The following is a 17,397-nucleotide window of genomic DNA, read 5'->3' as shown; positions in this document are numbered from 1 at the left end:
TTGAAGATATGTCTAATCTAAGTACAAAAACTTACAGACTTGAGGACAATACCATTTAGTTTTTACATTTTTTCAATACAACAATATATTTTCCCCTCACATGGTTGGTTTATTGATGATTTTATAAGCAATATGACAATGATTGGGATAGCTTAATCCTCTTTGTTTTGTTCATCGTGGATTCATTTGTTTCCGAGTCTCGATCAGTTCTTTGGAGGATGTTTACAGTTTGTCAATAGGTTTGACGCAGTCCTTGTTTTGGTGACAAGCCAACAAGTAAACAGTTAATCTCTCTCACAACATAGGTGTCCTATAGATCTATCCCTTTGTCACACCTGTGTTGATTGGACAGAATAAATATTTCAGGTCAAGTCTTTCCTCAAGAGCTTTTAATATTTCCATATTTTTATCGCTGTGTTTAGTTCATTTGGTATACTCTGAAGAGAGTGTTTGTTGGTTTGTGTAACTTGCTATTAAATTAAGTTCATGGCCATACATCAAAATTACCTTGCGACAAATTGTATCGTCATATAGGTGCGAGGTTTTGATATTAACATTTTTTTCTATAGCTTGATCTTTTAGAAGTGACAGTTCAGAGAGACATTTATGACAGCCTCGGAAAGTTTTACTTTGACAGTCATATTTCGCAAATGAATTTTTTTCTTTTAAAAATTGACATGCAAGAAGAAAAGGCCTCATCAAATGTAAATAATTGTCCGCAGTGAAATCGATCTACAGATTCACTTATCCTTATAAAATAGCTCAGTAGCTTTCCTTAATTGATTTTGTTCAATTAATTGATAAGATCAACCTGTCTACTTTACAAACCATAAAGGTTATATAGATATTAAAGTACAATATCAGGTCAAATAATTTAGAATTATACCTAGATATACCAAATCAGATATAAATATGATAAGCCCCTCTTTTTGACCTAACACCAGATCGGCACCAAGGTATTATAGGCATCGACAGACTGCAGGGCCTGTTACAATCACGTATTTAGTGTTTATGAAATCTTATCGGTCTTTAGTTCTTCTGTTTCACCAATAGGCGATTAATTTCCACACGAATAGCCCCTTCTTTACATGTAGATTCTAATTGCATGCCTCTGCATACAGTGTACTTGGTAGACATACATGGAGCGCTGCTTTGCTTGGTACAGCTCGGGAACCTCGGATAATTGCATTACGTTTCTTTATTGTGTGACAAACAAATTTTTTTGTGTAGATGCTGGGCCAAGTCGCTGAGTGCGAGCTTTTAGGGATTTTAATATATGCAGTTTCTTCTGCTATAATTATAGGATGTGATTGAAGGCACTGACAATCAACAGTAAATAACTATATTGACAGAGCCCCAATTGAAATCTTAATTCAAATTAAAATCTGTCTTCGAGGCCAGATTCAAAAAGAATTTCATGTACCTTTAGATCATTTTAAATTGCTAGAAGAAAAATGGAAGATAAGAATGCATAATTCATGAGCTTCATTCATACTTTGACAACACCTACATCTACATATTCCATAAAAAATGTGATTTATGTAAGCAGTAATAAATAGCTAGAGAGAAGAGAAAAAAATCTGAGGTCAATGATCTAACCCAGCACTTGGTCACCATACGTAGAAGTCACATCAACAGGTTAGACCTCTCAGTGACAGCGGACTATTGGTAGGTGGGAGAAATGATGTAATGGACTTGTTCTTACTTATATCCAACACTGCTGTAATTGAGAGGTTATTGAAAGGTTTATATATATTAGCTTGCTTTTTGGCCTTTGGATACTTTGTTTGAGCGAGCTGGTTCCAAGAGGTGATCCTACAGTCTTTTTGACCATATTTTAAAAAGTTTGCCGAGCTTTTCTACCACTCTGGTCACAGATGTTCTTTGTACTGAATGTAGGATACAAGATGTTGCATTCAGGGGTGTGGACTTGTCTCTACTTTTACATATTGGAGTCTGCTATTTTCTCCTTGATATTGGAGTTGTATGAAGTTTTTATGTGAAAACACGAATTTACAGTGATTAAAACGCAGATGTGTTATATTGCATTGTAAAGATGAAGGAGTATTCATTTAGTGGGTGAGTTCATTGTTGAAGCAACAAAGAGAATCATTTTAAATTTACTGATTAATAAAAATTACACTGGAACTTCATGTAGTAGAACTTTTAGGCTTATTTCTTTTTGTAAAAATCTTGATGGAGGACTTGAAACTTTTATTGTTGGAATCAAATCTGTTACTTGCTTTTGTTGATCAAAAGTTCGCATTTAGTCCTTGTCATTACAAATTAACATTTGAGAAAATTGGCAGTTGTTTGTGAAAGTAGACTGAGAAAGTTGAAAAGTTTAAAGTGTACAGATTGATTGAATGTATGGAGAACATCAAAGGTTTAACACTCAGCAGATTTATTGACTAGTAGATGGAGCAAATTGCGCTTCAAAAGTTTATGCATGGAATCGATTTTCTGTTTAAATGGGCAAAAAATGACCTAAGGCAGGGTTTATTTTCTGATATGCATACTGTATATTGACAGCTGGTTTCATATTTTAATAACAAATAGAGATTTATTAAAATAATATAAAGTAACAATAGGATTGTGAAATTCAAAGAGAAACAGAAAAACAATCTAAATCTGTGTGCAGTTGTGTAAATATTCAATTAAATTGGTATTAAATCAGCCTTAATCTAGTTGACTGACCTGTTGTGTAATTCTACAAGAAATATATAGGAGAGAAGACGTGATAAATTGAGACTGCGCGGACAATCACCCTGTACTCTGCAGTGAATTCTGCTGATTCTGTCTATATATAAGTCCTAAGCCATCAGCAGCAGGTGTGAGGGGTGGTCAATGGCTTCTACATAGGATATCACACCCAGAGTATTGGATACTTTTGTATAGCAGATTGTAAGCTGATATCAATATTAAAAATAGAATTGGATCTGCAAAAGGGAAAAAAAAACATACCAATTTCTTCCTCATAAGAATTTCCTTGAGGAAGATTTACCATTGTACAGGGAGGTACCAGATACATAAATTATATATAACCCCAGCAGAGAGACCCCCTTGTATAATTGGTAAATCTATTTCCCTGAACACCCATTAAAATACTATTAGCAGGGTCTATATTAGGGTCTAACAATCAATTCTGTAGTTCTGGTACAGGCTGTTTACCAAGTCCAGTGTGATTTATAGCAATCTCTTATATACAAAAACTGCCACTTATTAAACAGATAATTAATTATCCTGTGTTAATGTGCTTGTATCAAACAGTTAGTCTGTGGAAATAATTCACTTAGGTATGTTGTAATGGTTCAGTTAGTGGTGTATGGATGTTTCTTGGGGCCTTGTATCTAATGTCTTGTAATATCTTCAGTACACTAGTTAGGAAGTGATGTATTGTACAAGATTATCATTCAGGCCCCTGGGGTAAGGTCAGCTCCACTTAGCCAGCCAAGCTCATTATGAAGTGTTGATAAGCCTGCAATCACAGCTATCATTTGAAACATCACAATTAGCCAGTCACCTGTCACAGTCATTAATTGACCAATCAGGGACTGCCTCAAACTTCAGGGGTTCACTTCAGATAAAGAAGTCTTACTAGAGTGTGTTTGAATAGTCTCTCATTTACCCCTGTCATAGATTCACAGCTTGTACTCCCCACAATTATAGGGAGTAAAACATGAAATGGCACTCCATACATTAAAAGTAGTCAGTCTACATGTGGATCAGATATTATTTTTGATACATGGACATTGCTTGATTTCATCATAGAAAAAAAATTAGATATGCTTGTTGATAAAATAAGATCCAAACTACAGAGGTAATTCAAGGAACTATTTTGTTAATCATGTGTATGTAATACAGTTTCCCTTATATATTAATTATTTTGAAGCAATTTTTTACTTCTCTCTTTCTGAATTTTCATATATGCAATGTTTTATACTTTACTCTCTCAGTATGACACCATAAGTAGAGACTATTTTTATAAAACAAAACTTTATAATTCAATTTAAAAAAATGATGTATAGAAACAGCTTTAAGGAAATACCATGCAGAAATGAATCATATGTAAAAATTGTACTTGAGTGCTACACACACACATTGTATTATGTACTTTACATGTAATTTCCAGCAGTACATTATATCCACACTTAGGAAATAAGAATCGTAGGCCGTAAGAATGTTGCTGGTGACGGTTTTTGAGGAAATTTATGTACTGATTCACGTCTTTGTGTTTATTTACAGGAGGCTCAGTACCCTCAACAAATGTGCTGTCATGAGGATAGGGACCCCCACCAAAAAACTGGTAAGTACAATTCTCTAGTGACCTTCAGATCAGGGACAACAGATAAAGACTAGGTACTTAATAACGGGGACAAGTTCTTAAAGACATAAGCAGATTTTCTGTTTTATTATTAATATTTAATAAATCTGTTTATTTTGATAATGTGTCTCCATTGCAGATTTTCTGGCATGGATATATGTCATTCATATTTAAGAAATTTAATGGGCCTATTTTTATGTTTACGCTTCACCAAATTATTTACATTGAAGCATGTTTTCATGAGCCTTTATCATAACAAAGGAGGATTCCCATTCTGTTATAAAATGTGAAGGATAAGGGTAAATCAGGTGTGTTTGGAAGTTTTTAATTCCTATCCCAGGTTGTAATCATGTTATTACATTGTCTGTGGATCCCATCTAGAAAATGCGTTTTTATTTACTCAGTTAAATCTACCATACTAAGACTTGTCAGCCATACAAAATAAGCCTGAAAATATGAATGTGGATAATCATCTTGAGCAAGATATTAAAATGTATGAAGAGGGATAGTGCTGGCTGCGCTCGAATGAGCCGGTAATGAGGTGGGACAATATAAATTCACAAGTGACCTACATTGTATTATTAGACCTTAACCAGAGCAGAGGGGCACCTGTCATACAAAGTGTCCAGTGCTTAGAACTTCACAATAAGAAATGGGAACAATTAATATAGCTAAGGAGTCTACATATAAATAGTCTCCAGTAGTTATTTTAGTCAGGAACAGTCAATTTTTAGACTAAAGAGGAATAGTGTGATCGTGCATGTGACAGACAGACATGTGTGAGCCAGCAGGGATCATTGTAGATAATTAACTACTGTGTCGCGAGGTAACTTCATCACTTAGTCTGTATATAGCTGCCGTTTATCTGTTTGCCGTATAAGGAGACTTCTGAAGCTTGTTTTTCGTTTTTCCTTATAAAGCGGGTCTTTGTGAGGATTTTACTTAGATCAAGTGAGTTTTATTAAGTGAAAGGGCCTGGTTTATCCTTGAGAGTTAAAATACAGAAAGAAGTGTTTTGTGACATCAAATGTAGTGTTGTTAAGAAGAGATACAGTGAACTTCCTTGAAAGAATATTAATAAGGAGGACAGATCTTTACTGTTAGGACTAATTTACATGTAGGGGCTGGGAATTTCCTTCTATCTGCTGTTAAAGATGAAATGCATCTTTAATTTATGGATATTATATATGCATATATATGGTTTTATCTGCAAAATCAATATAACACAAGGCAGTTGACAACACGATTTCTAGGGCTATTAAATGCGTGTCTTGACATTATACAGGCAGGAAACCTCTGAATTTTGTAAATGTTCAAAGATAATGATGTAGAAGGCAAGCATTTATGTAATATGTTGAATAAAACTTAAAAACAAATGATGTAAAAGGGAGATTTTTTTCCTGCTTACGTAAGTTGATTTCTTCCCACAGGGTGATGAATCAGACGATGAAGATCAGTGTGCTCTCAGTGACAAGTGGAAGTATCAACACAACATCCGTCGCTGGTCCCGCAAGGATTTGAACAGCCCGTCTTCCGATGGGCAGCCTTTGTCCCCTACCGTTAAATCAAGTTCAAGTAACGATAGTCTACTAACAGATCAGAACTCGAGCAGTGAAACCGGAGACAGTCCAATTCTGGATTCCAAAATGCATCATGAAAAGAATATGGCTAATGATGACTATTTTGGGGTAAAGACTTCTACTCCTCAAGATCATCTCAATCCCTCCATGAGGGCTCTGAGTCCTAGACTCAGGAGGGCTGCAAGTGAAAGAATTAAAGGAGCCAAGAATTTCCTGAAAAGGATGGAAAGTTTTAAAAGTCGAAAAAATCGTCGAATTCAGAGGAATGGAAATGTGGAGATCAGTGGTCCTGTTGTGATGGATACTGATGGAATGCAGGCTAAGATTAGGCATCTGAACTGTAAAGAGCTGAGTCCTTCTAGTGAGGTACCCCCATCTCTTCCAACAGAAGAAAACAAAACCGATTCAACAGAACCCTGGTCAGACAGTGCTACCAATTACAATAAGGACCCCCAACAGACATCTGCTTCCCAGCAGGAGGCTAGTGACCCAAGTAGTGCTTTAATCTCTACCCTGAAGTTCCTAGAGGATGCGACTCAATCCTCTACAGATCTTCATACCTCAGTGAAAACCCCCTCCCCACTCTCAGGGCATGTACATCTCAGAAAACCCAACTTAGCTTGGAAAAATATAAGTGACTCGGAACTGTTTTCTACAGAGTCTTCTCCGTCAGTGTCGTTTAAGCTGCCTGATGACTACACCCCCGGGACATTTCCGCGAGTGTTACCCACGGGTTACGTACAGACAGAGAGGGGACACGGCATTAACACCAGGACGGGCAGTATTAGTCTGGGTAGTGATAGAACAGAGGACAGTGTATCTAGTGGTGCCTCCGTCGAAAGGCGGGGCTCTGCGGGGCCGCGATTAGACTCCTACAGAATCAGTGTCTACGACAATGTGGAGCCAGAGGAGGATTTAGAAAGTGCCCAACAAGAACTGGACTTGATTCTTAGTAAAGTGTTCGAGGATATTAACGTTCTCAATAAAGCCATCTATGGTGAAGATGCAGGTAAGAGTTAATCCCCTTTGATAGATATGTACTTTTTTCAATCTTTGATTTCTGCAGTGTTTTTAGTTTATTGAAAAATCATTTCTTCATTTTTTAGGGATAAATGACGTTTAAAAAAGTATAAGATGTAAGATAGACGCATGTGTCATTGATATTGTTAAAGTTAGGGTTGAATTAAATAAATTGTTTTATTTTGTTCTACAAATTTATACACATGTACTTTTAAATTTATAGCATGATTTGATTTTTGGTTTAGTTTATTTAACTTTTATTTATTTTTCTATAATTATTTTTAAGTTACAGAATATAACATTTTTTGTTTTTGTGTACTATTACTTTTGATTTGTTATTGTCGGAAGTGTACAGATTTGTCAACAAAATATTTTTTCGATACATGCAAGACTTCATTTCTAATCTTCATTATTCCTGGTTATAATCAGAGCAGTTAGAGCTCATTGTATGACTGACTGCATGAGTGCCGTCCCCTAGTTAGTTAGTTCAGACTGAAGTCGATATCTAATGACGTCCATTCAATTCCTCCTCTCTATACAAGTTGTTCAAGTCTGTATAAAGGCAAGCTATCTTGTCTAATAAAGTTAACATGCATACTATACTGCTCTAGGTATCTTCTGAATGGAACATGTAATTTAAAATTCCTATAGGAGAAAGCTATCATATGTCATACAATTCAGTGAATGCATGTTCGTTAACAAGTTATTTAATTTTTGCTTTATAAAGTATATTGAGAGTTCGGCTTCAGTGATTATTAACATTTAATAACGACTTTGAACAAGTGCATCTGATTTTAATGATATTGATATCACCCATTTTAATTTTTACAGAAACATTACAGCCCCCTCCGTCTTCTCACAATTCAACAGTAAATAAATCGGATGATGAGAGTCAGCTATCTCTGAAGAACTTGAGTGCACTCGAGACAGATGACAGTTTGAATGGAGACCAGGATGTAACAAGTCGGACCAATTCCTCCCCAGAAACAAGTGATCATGACATCACTACCGGAGAACTGTCACATGATGACTCCACAGAGAATATAGAGACCCGCGAGAGACGAGATTCGGGTGTCGGGTCTTCACTCACTCGAGCTCCAAGGTACACATATTAATGAATCATACACAACAATTTGTTTACAATGTTACTGGTGAAAAGAATTTGTTAAATCCCTTGATATATCTTTAAGAGGAGAAAATCAGTTAATAAATAAATCATGAACATAATGATTTGTAATCTGCTGATTATGAAAAAAAGGAAATACATGTAAATCAAAATATTAAAGAAGGATTTCTTTTATTATTATTTTACAACCTTTTTGATACTTTGTTTCACCTCCTATTTGAGGAATACTTTATTAGGGTATGTTCTGTATACAAGTTTTATTTTCTTTATAGTGACAGAAGAAGACAGAGAATTCGCTGGCATAGTTTCCAGAAATCACACAGACCAAGTGTGAGCGGCAGAAATACTCACATCAGCAGTCTGTCCGTGTGTCAACTCATGGTGCTACAAAAACTCTCCTTGTGTCGTTTGACAGGCCTCATAGAAAAATACTCACCCAATCGCTCAGGATGGAACTGGAGCATGCCCGGCTTCATGAAACGCCACAAGACCCCTAACTACAATGACCGTAATGTGTTTGGTGTCCCTCTCCTTGTGACCCTACAGAGGACGGGCCAGCCCCTCCCCCAGTGTATGCTTAGTGCTATGCGGTATCTCAGGAAAACAGCCAAGGAAGCTGTGGGAATCTTCCGGAAATCTGGTGTCAGGACCAGAATTCAGAAACTGAAGAATGAAGTGGAAGCTAATCCAGGTTGGTGTAGTAATTACATTGTAAAGATAAGTCGCAGTTTACTGTCAAGTTTAACTTTAATGGTGATAAACAAGTGTATGAAACTAGTTATTAAGAGGTATTTAAAATGCAAATGGAACAACTTTAATGGTTTCCATTTTTATACCATTGAACATGAAAATTGTCACTCAAAGAGAGATAACTCTTGAATAAAATATGACTCTCTCTTGCAGATTCAGTGAACTTCCAAGAACTTCAGGCCTACGATGTGGCAGACTTGCTCAAGCAATACTTTCGTGAATTACCAGAGTGCTTGTTAACCAATAAGCTCTCAGAAGTCTTCATCAATATCTTCATCTGTAAGTTCTTTAATCAAGTTTCTTTTTCCAAAAGACAAAAATTAGCAAGGAAAACTAAAATCAGAGAAATGATTAATTGCAGTGCCAGGTATTGAATATATCAATGAATGATTTGGTATTTATCTTTATATATTGTTCTGTTGTAGATTTGCCGAGTGAGCAGCGTCTAGAAGCCCTACAGTCGGCTGTCATCCTCCTTCCTGATGAGAACCGAGAAGTTCTTCAGTCCCTTCTTTTCTTCCTGTACGACATTTCGATGCAGGCTGAGGAACATCAGATGACAGCCAGTAATCTCGCCGTGTGCTTCGCTCCCTCTCTGTTCAACATGAGCGGGACAAAGAGCGCCACTCAGAGTCCGAGTCCACGCAGACCCAGGAAGAATCTCGGGGTACCGGACGCTCGAGAGCTTCAGGAACAGAAGGCGGCCCACGAGTGTCTGACAACTCTGATCCAGGAGTGCAAAAAACTCTTCAATGTAAGTGGGCTAACAATTCCTGAAATTTGCAGTTTGAGATTCTTCAGAATATTTACTTGAAAATTTCTGAGATATTTGCAATATTTTCAATGACTTTTGAAAAATTTCAGATTCCAACAGCAATGATGAGCAAGTGCCGATTCTCCTACATTGAGCAAGGAGATCCGGTTTCCTTGGAGGAGTTCAACAGGCGCAGTTCTCAGGACGATCAGCTGGAGTATCAGGCTTACGTGGACACAGCCATCCAGGGGCTTCTGAAGGAATCCAGGGACAAGTTTAAGGGCTGGGTGTCGGTCAATTCTGTCCCAACAGACGTGGACTTGTCCTACAAAAAGGTGACCGATGGTCATCCACTCAGACTGTGGAGATGTTCAGCTGAAGTGGAGGCTCCACCATACGTGGCACTGGACTGCGTCAAGGACGAGAGGTGAGTTGTCTATACTTCTAGATAAATTATTAAGTTTCAGTAAAAAATCTGTTGATACCCTTGTTGAATTAAATTAAAGCAAGTTTTCTGAATCGGAAGTAAAGATGATAACATTGAAGTTGGAATGATTCATTTAGTTTTGATATTATGATGGGGCACCTTAAACAAATTTCTAGATTTCATTGAATGATTTTTTTCCTTATAGACATACTTGGGATGAGGACCTCATTAAATGGAGATCTATAGAGAGGCTGGATTCCCAGACAGAGGTCTTCCAGTATACCCAGAGTTCAATGGCACCACATCCTGCCAGGGATTTCTGTGTCCTCAGGTAGATATCACTTTGGAGTCTTAACAAGAAATTCGCATCTTAAAAACTTCTGATGTTAATATTAGAAAAAAATTAACATTGAAAAGAGTTTGTATCAATAATAATGATTTATCAATTTAACTTTTTAAAATGGATGATGATTTTTCAGAAATTTTAAATTTTCATAATTTTTTTCTCTACAGGTCCTGGAGATCAGATCTCCCCAAGGGATCATGTGCCCTGGTTTCCACATCCATTGATCACCCTCAGGCTGAGCTGAACGGGGCCATACAGGGGGTGGTTTTAGCGTCTCACTACTTGATAGAGCCCTGTGGGTCAGGGAAATCACGAGTCACCCTCATAAGCCGCATAGACATGAGGTACGGTTTTTCCAAAAGTCCATGGTTTTAATAGTTGATACCTTGTTTTATAAAGTTTGTGCTCATATTTTTGAATTCTTATAAAAATATTTCAGAAATTGATCTTTTGCCTTTTGTTTTGTAGGGGAAGAACACCAGAGTGGTATAAGAAGGTGTACAGTTACAGCTGTGTGAATCAGATGGAGAGAATCCGGGACTCCCTGAAACAGAGTACAGAGGGACCCGAGTCCACAGTGTGAAGTCTAGCTTCTGATTCTGATGAAAAATCTCCTAGTAACAGGGGCCTGTCCCTACACCAGAAAGGTGTCTCAACGTGGCACCAAACTGCTGAAGTCCATGGAGGGTGAAGCATGGAGTCATTGACAGAGAATCTACTTCTGTTACACGATACACAAAACCATAGACACTGACGTCAGTGCTGGACAAAACCCTAATCCAATAGAGAACAATAGATAGTCTGTGACAGATGTGGGCGCTATCCACATGACAATCTAGTGCTGTAATATAGAACATTCCGTATAGATGATAGAGGAGGGCAACATGTGTTCATTTTATTAGCATTACTGTTGAATTTTGTAGAAGGGGACCTAGGTTCACTAATGAGTAGCATTTAAAACAAACAGAATGGTGGGCAGTCCCCACTGTTGCCATAGGGAAGGCAGCATTATGTCTGTTGGTAACCATAGGAACCATGCTAGTCATGTGACCTGATATTATTCCTTGGGAGTAGAGAACCTGCAATATTACTAAATGCATTTACTTGTTGTATTGTGCCATGTCTTGTGTATATTCTGTTGTAAATATTGTCCAACCTTTTAAATGTACAATGTACAAAAGTCATTGAGATACGAGTTTAGTAATACATACATGTTATAAGTTATGATAGATATCAGTTACTGGCATTGAGTGAGTTTTGAATGTAAGAATGGCTGAATTTTACTTGAAAGTGTATGTGAGCAAGGTACATTCTGTAAGAGAGAGACTTTTAATGTATATGCTGATGTTCTCTTTGGCCAGACTCTGTCGTAATAATCAAACCAATGCATACCTCATTTTAGCCGGTCAAGCGGTTAAGTTATTTATCCTGTACACTAATGCTCCCCTGAAGTCTGGTCAGACTGACCAGTATATATGTAGAAGTCTGGTCAAATTGACCAGTATTTATGTGTGTTACAAATACAGTGGTTGTGATGCATTTGGTCAAGATAGTTATAAAATATTCATCATTGATATTCCTAAATTAAACAACAGTACAATCATTAAGGAAAACACATTACATATATCTAATAAACTACAGAAATCCACAGTACCTGTAACATTGTATAAAGGTGTAGTCATTCAGTAGCTATTATCAAGTGTATTTTAAACACCATACCTTGTTTATTTTGGACAAGTTAACATCAGTCACAGATTTTACTTTCACTTTTTTACATCAGGAGATGGTAAAGTCACACAACAGTGTACAGCGTCATTAATGATATTGTCATCTCTGTTACCTCAGACCATATATATCATAATTCCATTGTATGTGTATCTTGTTATGATATTTGTTATTATAATGAAATCATAAAATATTTAAATAAAATATAAAATTTAAAATATATAAGATTTGTCTTTCTTGCAAGAGACGTAGAGATTTAATGTAGAAGAAAAAGTTGAATGTCTGTTACAATCAGTTATCTCTCTTACCAGAGAGTCACGTATTGGCTTTTCTGAATAGATGTCAAAGTCATATGCAACGTACATGTACACCTATGATATCTTATAATGTTCAATTCCCACTGATAAGTGTTTTAGATATTCTTGATTTACAATCATAGTACACTCAGATGCTTAGTCAAAAACCAGTATCTTTTCCAGGATTTTTAAAAAATATGAAAAAATCCTTGTGTTATTCAAAGAAAAAATTAACAAAATTAGTTTTAGCTCAGAGTATGTCTCTCTGGTTTTAGCTGGTATTTCTTTAAAAATTGATTGAGAAGAGGTGGGCACTATATCATTTAAGATTTTTAAAGTCGCAATATAGTTCTTCGATAACTATCATAACTATTAGGATATATAGAGAACAAGTAAATAAAAAAGCTTAATACTACGTTGCGTACATTTATCGCCTCTTGAATGGCTCTGCAGTTTTGAAAAATCATAAATGATAATGTGCAAACCAAATAATAACGCATTCAAGAACACTGTTGATCATCGGTATTTGTTCGAGACCATTGCACGATATACTTGAGTTTCAATCGAATTCTAATTCTGTTTTTAAAATATGTACAATTGTACATGTACTTGTCCCGTCGTGAGGGGAGGGTGGGAGTATGTTTTGTAACATTGCTGAAAGAATATATAATTTTAAGAATATAAACAGAATCTCTTGTTATGATAATACACCTGTTATAAATATGTAGTTTGCAATATAAGAGATTAATGTATGGCTGGACCGGAAATCGAACGGCACCCCTGCATCCCTGGTCAGGTGCTCTTTCGAGTGAGCAACTCAGGCCAATATCCACGCCCCAAACCATCACATTCCTCCCTCCTTATTTTGTTTTCACCTTAAGTTCCTAACAGGACTTTCACCTGCAAGTCCACGCGTGGTCAACGACATCAAATCTGTGAGAAAATGTATGACTGACCCTACTCATGCATGCTAGAGCTAGGTTCACAGCGAGATACTTTTGACTTGGCGCCGCTTATCCGAGGTATATAAGGAGCGAAGGGATGTTAACTGAGGCTCTTACTTATAGGAGAAGGCTGGTCCGGGAATCGAACCTGGAACCCCTGCATCACTAGTCAGGTGCTCTACCGATTATACTATCCAGGCCGATATCCACGGTCCAAACCATTACATATGAACTTGAGAAAATAAAGGGTTTCTGTCTCAAAGCACATCCCTATCGTAACCCCTGCCCTTAAATAAAATGAAATAACCAAAGTGCTGCCATTCCTGTTGCATGACATTAAATAATAAGTGTTCAAAGTTAATTACATAATGCATTCGTTGTCTAGGTAAAGCAATCCTCTTTTTAAATATTACACCCTATTTGTATTTGTAATTTATCCATCTCTGTTGATGTTTTCTTCTGGAAAAAAGATTGATTTGAAATTAATCGGTGAATCAATAATCTATAAAAATAGATTTTGTTGACGTCAAATCTTTTGTCAGTCAGACCGCAAAGTGCTTCCTAGACATTAAATTCTTAATCAAACCTCTGAATAGAGACGGAGGTAAATCCGAAAAAATGAAGTCATCCTGGAAGTGCAGTTATATGCAACGATGACTTCACCCATGACAAAACACTTTTAATGTAAATAAATCCCCAGAGAGAAAAGGTTAAATTGACTGACTTATGACAGTAGTTCCTGATTTTTATATGTTTACGTAAGTTAATGCAAAGTAAATGAAAGAAAATGTCAGTTCTGTATTTATAAATTAAAAAATACTGTTAACAAAATAACAAAATATGCGTTTCAATGAATAAAATAAATTCATAACGAAACATTGAAATGTCAAAATAAAATAATTACAAAAATGCAAAGGTTGACGGTCATCATGTAAAATCAACAGTCACAAAAAATGATAATTTAAAATAAAATACATACAATACAGGATACATGTATAATGTGCAAACGCATCCTTCATGATTTTCTTTATAAACTTGATATATATTATGCATCGGAAGCATTTGCTTTATTTTTAACAGCTGACATATCAATGATACATATAATTTTTAAAGCATCCTCATAACTGGGTAAATCCTGGTCGCGTGATTTATCTGCTGCAACCACAGATTCATATGACGGGGGAGCATAGTTAACGTCGTAAAATCCACGATTAATTTCACCTATCGTTGCTATGGTGATAGCGTTAGTTTCCCTGGTATCACATACACACACCCTTTCTTTGACCCACGCACACTGGCAAAGTGACCTGAGGCACCTGGTCAATATTTCAAATGCTTCTTTTAATGGCGCTGGTCCATGATTTTTCAGGCAAAATACTACACAACAGAGAATCATCAGAAAGGCGAATGTCAAGAAAAATAAAGCAGTGGCATCCATTGCAGTTAAGATCCTCGGGTAAAGTCCCAGTCACAAAGATATATGTTGAAATAACTCACCTATAAAGAAATAAATAAAATACATTATAGTATTGAAACAAAAAAAAATGAAATAATATATTTTACTCTAAATATTTCAAAAATAAAATATTTATTTCAAAAAATTTGATTGAATATCTTATTATTTAGTATAACAATTTTGTTTTATACATGTACAATAGGTTTTCGTATAATAAACCAATTCTTATATTACACTAAATTAATCTTTGATGATAATCTTTCTATAATAAATAAATAAAACTACCTCCTCTTGTACTCCTTCCTGTTGTAGAGAATCATAACTTGTTCTATATTCTCACTGGAAAAACAGTCTAGTATATTATCTACAACCTGATTCTTCGTTCTTTACTATTTATGACAGTCTACGCTTCATGGGAAATCCTTATGACTAAATTTAAACACCTGCCCACTTCATAACAAAATGCAATTCAAATGACGTCACTGTTAAAGGTGTAAATATTTAAAAGATAAGCAACATATTTTTGTTCGGCACGTTGTTCATTGTTGACTTATTATTAAACAAAAATCAAGCCATGAAGTCAATGATTCGTTTCAATTAATTGCTTTTTGAAGAACACATAACAATTAATCATATTGAAATACCTTTTATGTTAACGAACCTTTTGACAGATGAAAAAACCTTGAATTATTGAGAATCCAGTTATTTCCAGTTAAATGTTGCTAGAATTTAGCCAAGCTATAACATTTCAAACAAAGGTGATAAAAATTTACACAGAGTATAAATCTATTCCATTTTTGGTATATTACTGCGTTTGCTTGTTTGCTCTGTTCAAAATTTTTAAAGAATCTCTCTTGGAACCTATACAGACCTTTACTCCTTTACTGAGATATGTGTATATATGTCGATTTATAAACACAATATTGAAAGAATACCAAAGCACTATCTGTTAGAAACCAGAAAAGAATTCTACTGGTCCCAACTGACAAAGCGGGTAGCAGTCTACACTGTCTTGTTCGTAAGGCTCCTTATTATTTCTAAGGAATTCTTCAAAATCATATGCCAGTTTTGAATATTTTTGATATCCCTGAGAACCTAAATGAATTTGAATTACCATATCTATTTTGGATTCCGAAACTTCATAAAAATTTACAAAGATACATCGCGGATTCCAGTAAATGTTCAAATAAGACTCTTTCTTTTCTTCTCACTAAGATATTATCAGTAGTGTAGGAGAAACTTCAAGATTACTGTGCAGCAATATATTCGAGAAGTTCATGGTGTAAATCCGTAGTGGATACTTAAAAATTCCAAGGAACTTTCGGACAACTTTGAAATCTACAAGATTTTACCAAAATCAACAGCTTAAAAACGTACGACTTTTCAACTTTATACACAACTATTCCCAGTGAAAAATTAAAATCCATGCTTTTGATATCATTGACAGTTGCATTTTCAATAAAAATGGAACTCGAAAATTTATTTACCTTGCCATTGGTCATTTGCAGAATTATTTTGTTAAAAACATTTTTATTGTAAAAACAAGTACTCTGAAGTTGACATCAAAAGATGTTTGAGTTTCTGATTGACAATATCTATATTATTTTTGAAGACCATGTCATCCAGCAATCTATTGGAATTCCCATGGGTACCAATTGCACCCTTTTATTGGCAGACCTATTTTTGTATTCATATGGCACCTGATCCCACCTCTGATGTTTAAGAGGTTCCTGTGTGCTGATTTGTATTGTTTGACTTATGAGATTGAATACTGTTCGATATCTTCATATATCACTTTACTGGTTAACTTTCTAAAAATAAAAGAATGCTAAAATAAAAAAAAATAATTTCATCTTGTCCAATATGGTATGGATGTAGTGATTGATGATGTAAGATATTTGTTTTCTCAAATTTGAATTTATAATTTTTGTGTGTGAATTTCATAAAAAAGTGAAATCATAGATCAACGCCACAGAGCTGCCGTATTTGCTAATAAAATAAGGGTTTTGATTTGACAAATCAATTTATTATCCTATTATCCGTAATAAAGCAATGGGAGAAAAAGTATTCAAACTCAAAAGTCCATTCCAACAATACAAATCAGGAACAGAGGGAATTTGGACCCCTAAGATAAGTGGAATCAAATGCCATGTAGGAGTAAGCATCCCCTGCCGACCGGTCAAATCCGCCATGCTTTCTTTGACATGATCGGGAAATAATGGAAAAATCTGTCAACAATTCAATGAGTGAATAACAGCCCAACAACTAATATGATAAAAATCAGTCGAACTTTGACCTTAGTTAGATTATATTGGCTATCAAATTCATGGCATAGACCATACAACGAAATGATGACTTGAAACGAGACAACTGATGTACCTTTGTTTCATCAACTTGTTTGTCAACAACAATCTTCGTTTTAGAAATTGTTCATATGTTCTTTGTTTATACGAATCAACTTAGAGATATAAATCTTGTATGCAGGTGATATATGTTAGAAGGGTATAATACTGCATAATTACAATTAAGGTAATCACGTTAATCATAATGCACATGTATAAGCTTTGTTGTTACGTTACTATTAACGTCTTGTATTAAAATATAAAACATATAATTATGCTAAACTCCATACAAACAATATAAATTTGG

At 35.4% G+C, this 17,397-nt stretch overlaps 1 protein-coding gene across 11 annotated transcripts in view; it reads left to right on the top strand.

Moving 5' to 3' along the window:
• LOC134270344 (stAR-related lipid transfer protein 13-like) overlaps positions 1-12,229 on the top strand; it is a 43,920-nt gene extending 31,691 nt beyond the window's left edge. For 9 of the 11 annotated variants that reach the window (XM_062752572.1, XM_062752568.1, XM_062752570.1 and 6 more), the window contains 10 exons: positions 4,246-4,306; positions 5,755-6,913; positions 7,756-8,026; positions 8,323-8,741; positions 8,954-9,079; positions 9,226-9,554; positions 9,665-9,981; positions 10,187-10,312; positions 10,495-10,671; positions 10,796-12,229. In XM_062752572.1, the coding sequence (XP_062608556.1) occupies positions 4,246-4,306; positions 5,755-6,913; positions 7,756-8,026; positions 8,323-8,741; positions 8,954-9,079; positions 9,226-9,554; positions 9,665-9,981; positions 10,187-10,312; positions 10,495-10,671; positions 10,796-10,910 (3,100 nt within the window). In that variant the 3' untranslated portion in view covers positions 10,911-12,229. Of the gene's footprint in view, positions 1-4,245; positions 4,307-4,495; positions 5,276-5,754; positions 6,914-7,755; positions 8,027-8,322; positions 8,742-8,953; positions 9,080-9,225; positions 9,555-9,664; positions 9,982-10,186; positions 10,313-10,494; positions 10,672-10,795 lie in introns of those variants that run through there. The other 2 variants (XM_062752574.1, XM_062752575.1) reach the window with 2 other exon arrangements.
• The last annotated feature ends 5,168 nt before the right edge of the window (positions 12,230-17,397 follow it).

This window comes from Saccostrea cucullata, unplaced genomic scaffold (assembly GCF_032062105.1).
Source record: "Saccostrea cucullata isolate Sc308-1 unplaced genomic scaffold, CSIRO_AGI_Scuc_v1 ctg203, whole genome shotgun sequence".
Classification (NCBI taxonomy): domain Eukaryota; kingdom Metazoa; phylum Mollusca; class Bivalvia; order Ostreida; family Ostreidae; genus Saccostrea; species Saccostrea cuccullata.
This window is presented reverse-complemented; position numbering and strand designations above follow the sequence as displayed.